General features: G+C 52.3%; 3 protein-coding genes across 3 annotated transcripts; 2 read left to right on the top strand and 1 right to left on the bottom strand.

Moving 5' to 3' along the window:
- Positions 1 to 15: 15 nt before the first annotated feature.
- PHYSODRAFT_343399 (hypothetical protein) lies at positions 16 to 402 on the bottom strand (the record flags this gene model as incomplete). Its single annotated transcript, XM_009541948.1, has 1 exon — positions 16 to 402. A coding segment is annotated over one exon (387 nt), but the record flags the coding sequence as incomplete, so codon positions are not given.
- Positions 403 to 461: 59 nt separating this feature from the next.
- On the top strand, positions 462 to 671 carry PHYSODRAFT_536731 (hypothetical protein; the record flags this gene model as incomplete). Its single annotated transcript, XM_009541947.1, has 1 exon — positions 462 to 671. A coding segment is annotated over one exon (210 nt), but the record flags the coding sequence as incomplete, so codon positions are not given.
- A 60-nt stretch (positions 672 to 731) lies between these two features.
- Positions 732 to 1226, top strand: PHYSODRAFT_343398 (hypothetical protein; the record flags this gene model as incomplete). Its single annotated transcript, XM_009541946.1, has 3 exons — positions 732 to 835; positions 880 to 979; positions 1086 to 1226. 3 exons carry the CDS (start codon positions 732 to 734, stop codon positions 1224 to 1226), a joined length of 345 nt encoding a protein of 114 aa, XP_009540241.1.
- Positions 1227 to 1876: the final 650 nt, after the last annotated feature.

Here is a 1876-nt window from a genome sequence, read left to right as displayed (position 1 = left end):
CGAGAATTCGTGCACTCGATTGCCGAACAGTATGGCGCCAGATACGGCGAACGCCATGAAGATCACGAAGAACGTCACGGCGAAAGTCCCGCACCAGCAGATCGCCTTGGTTATCGACCGACTGAGCACGCTCAGGCCATTGTGGTTGCAGAACGTGTTGAGAACACGCAGTCCCTGGATGAACACCGCGGCTGAAGCCAAGATCCGTGACAGTACCGACAACCGTGCGATGTAGTTGAAGGACGCGATCAAAGACCTCAGCGCGTTGTCTCCACTGCGACTTCCGTTCTGCAGCTCCTCGATTTTATTCATGAACACTTCATCGGTGATCGCAAAGTGCGTGATCAGCACCGTCACGTAGAACGCGTGCACCATTGGCCCTCTCAGCACGTCGATCGCCATCCAGCCATCGGGGAGTGTGCACTTGCGAATAATCTCCACTGAAAGGAGCTTCTAACGTCAAGCCGTCGTTTGCCTGGACACCGAGAGCGGCCGAAGTGCTGTTGCGGCTTCGCTACGATACCATGAGAGGTTGGTTTCAGGGAACGAGGAGCCCCAAGCTGCTTACTGCGGCATGGAAAATGCTTGCTGCCGAAACATTCCGCCTCGGAGGGCTTGAAGTTGATGCAGAGCAGTGCAAGTCAAAGGTGTGTATGATGACAAACTATTGACAGGAACTTGTTAATGCTAACCGAGTTCACTTCATTTCAATCCTATTGTAGCTGAAGCATATGCACAAGCAGTACACCGCGTACCGTGTTGCTCTGGAGGCTACCGGTAACGCCACCGAGAAGCCGCTGAAGGAGCCCGGGTGCTACGAGGCTATGCGTGACGTGTGGGGGGACTTAGAAGGCATGGATGCGGACGGCTTTTCTCTAGTGACGCAACAAGCACTGAACTGCTGGAGGACGAGACTGCACTGGAGCTCAGCCAGAGCTCTACTGCTGAGCCGCTGCTACAGCATGAAGAGGACATTGATGTAGCTGATCACGAGGGCGGGCAAAATAGCAGTGGATGGAAGCGTTACACTGGCAAAAGAGCCCGCGAAAGGCATTCCACTAATATTCCACTAATACTGGTAATAGAAGAAGAAGAAGAAGTACTATGCAGAAGGAATGCGAGCAATTGGTGCGGGACTGAACAACATTGCTGAGGCGTTCAAAGTCGCTAGAGTCGCTGATACCAGCAATGCCGACATGGTGAGATCGATGAAGGAGCTCATGTAAACCGTGCAGGCACAAACGCAGGCCTTGCAAGGCCTGATTGGCATTTTGGCTGCCAACAAAAACAACGAGTGATCTCGACAACAAGTGAGCAACAAGTGATCAGCATTTAGTCAAACCAACAAGTGATCACCATGGTAAATGGCACCGTCTATTTAGTGACAAATAAGAGTAGCAATAGCATTTCTCTTAGCCTTACCAATTTGGCGCAGGTGCCTTGGAATAATTTCATCCTCGGCAGCTTCCTCCTCGTCGTCTTGCGCCATGTACAGCCTAATTTTCGAGCTGTCTTGAAAAAAAATCATGACGTTGTGCAGCACCATCGTCGCGACCACAAACTCGGCCGCCGTGCGAGGTGTTTCCTGGTTGAGGACCCCTTGAAGCATTCTAAATCGCCCCTTCCAGAGGCCGAAGGTGCTCTCCACCACCATTCGAGTGCTTGAATGCCGGAAGTTGAATTGCTTCTGCTGTGGAGTTAACACTCCTTCTTCACGCCGCCAGTAAGGAACGATGAGGCCAGGTAGCTGGGCATACCCCGCGTCACCGATGAAGTGCATACCAGCGGGGATCACGCTGTGTACGGTCCGACCAATTCTACTGTATTTCCAGCACTTTCGGTCAGACCAAAAACCTGGCCGCACTTCAACGCTCAT

Source organism: Phytophthora sojae (assembly GCF_000149755.1).
Source record: "Phytophthora sojae unplaced genomic scaffold PHYSOscaffold_75, whole genome shotgun sequence".
Taxonomy (NCBI): Eukaryota; Oomycota; class Peronosporomycetes; order Peronosporales; family Peronosporaceae; genus Phytophthora; species Phytophthora sojae.
This window is presented reverse-complemented; position numbering and strand designations above follow the sequence as displayed.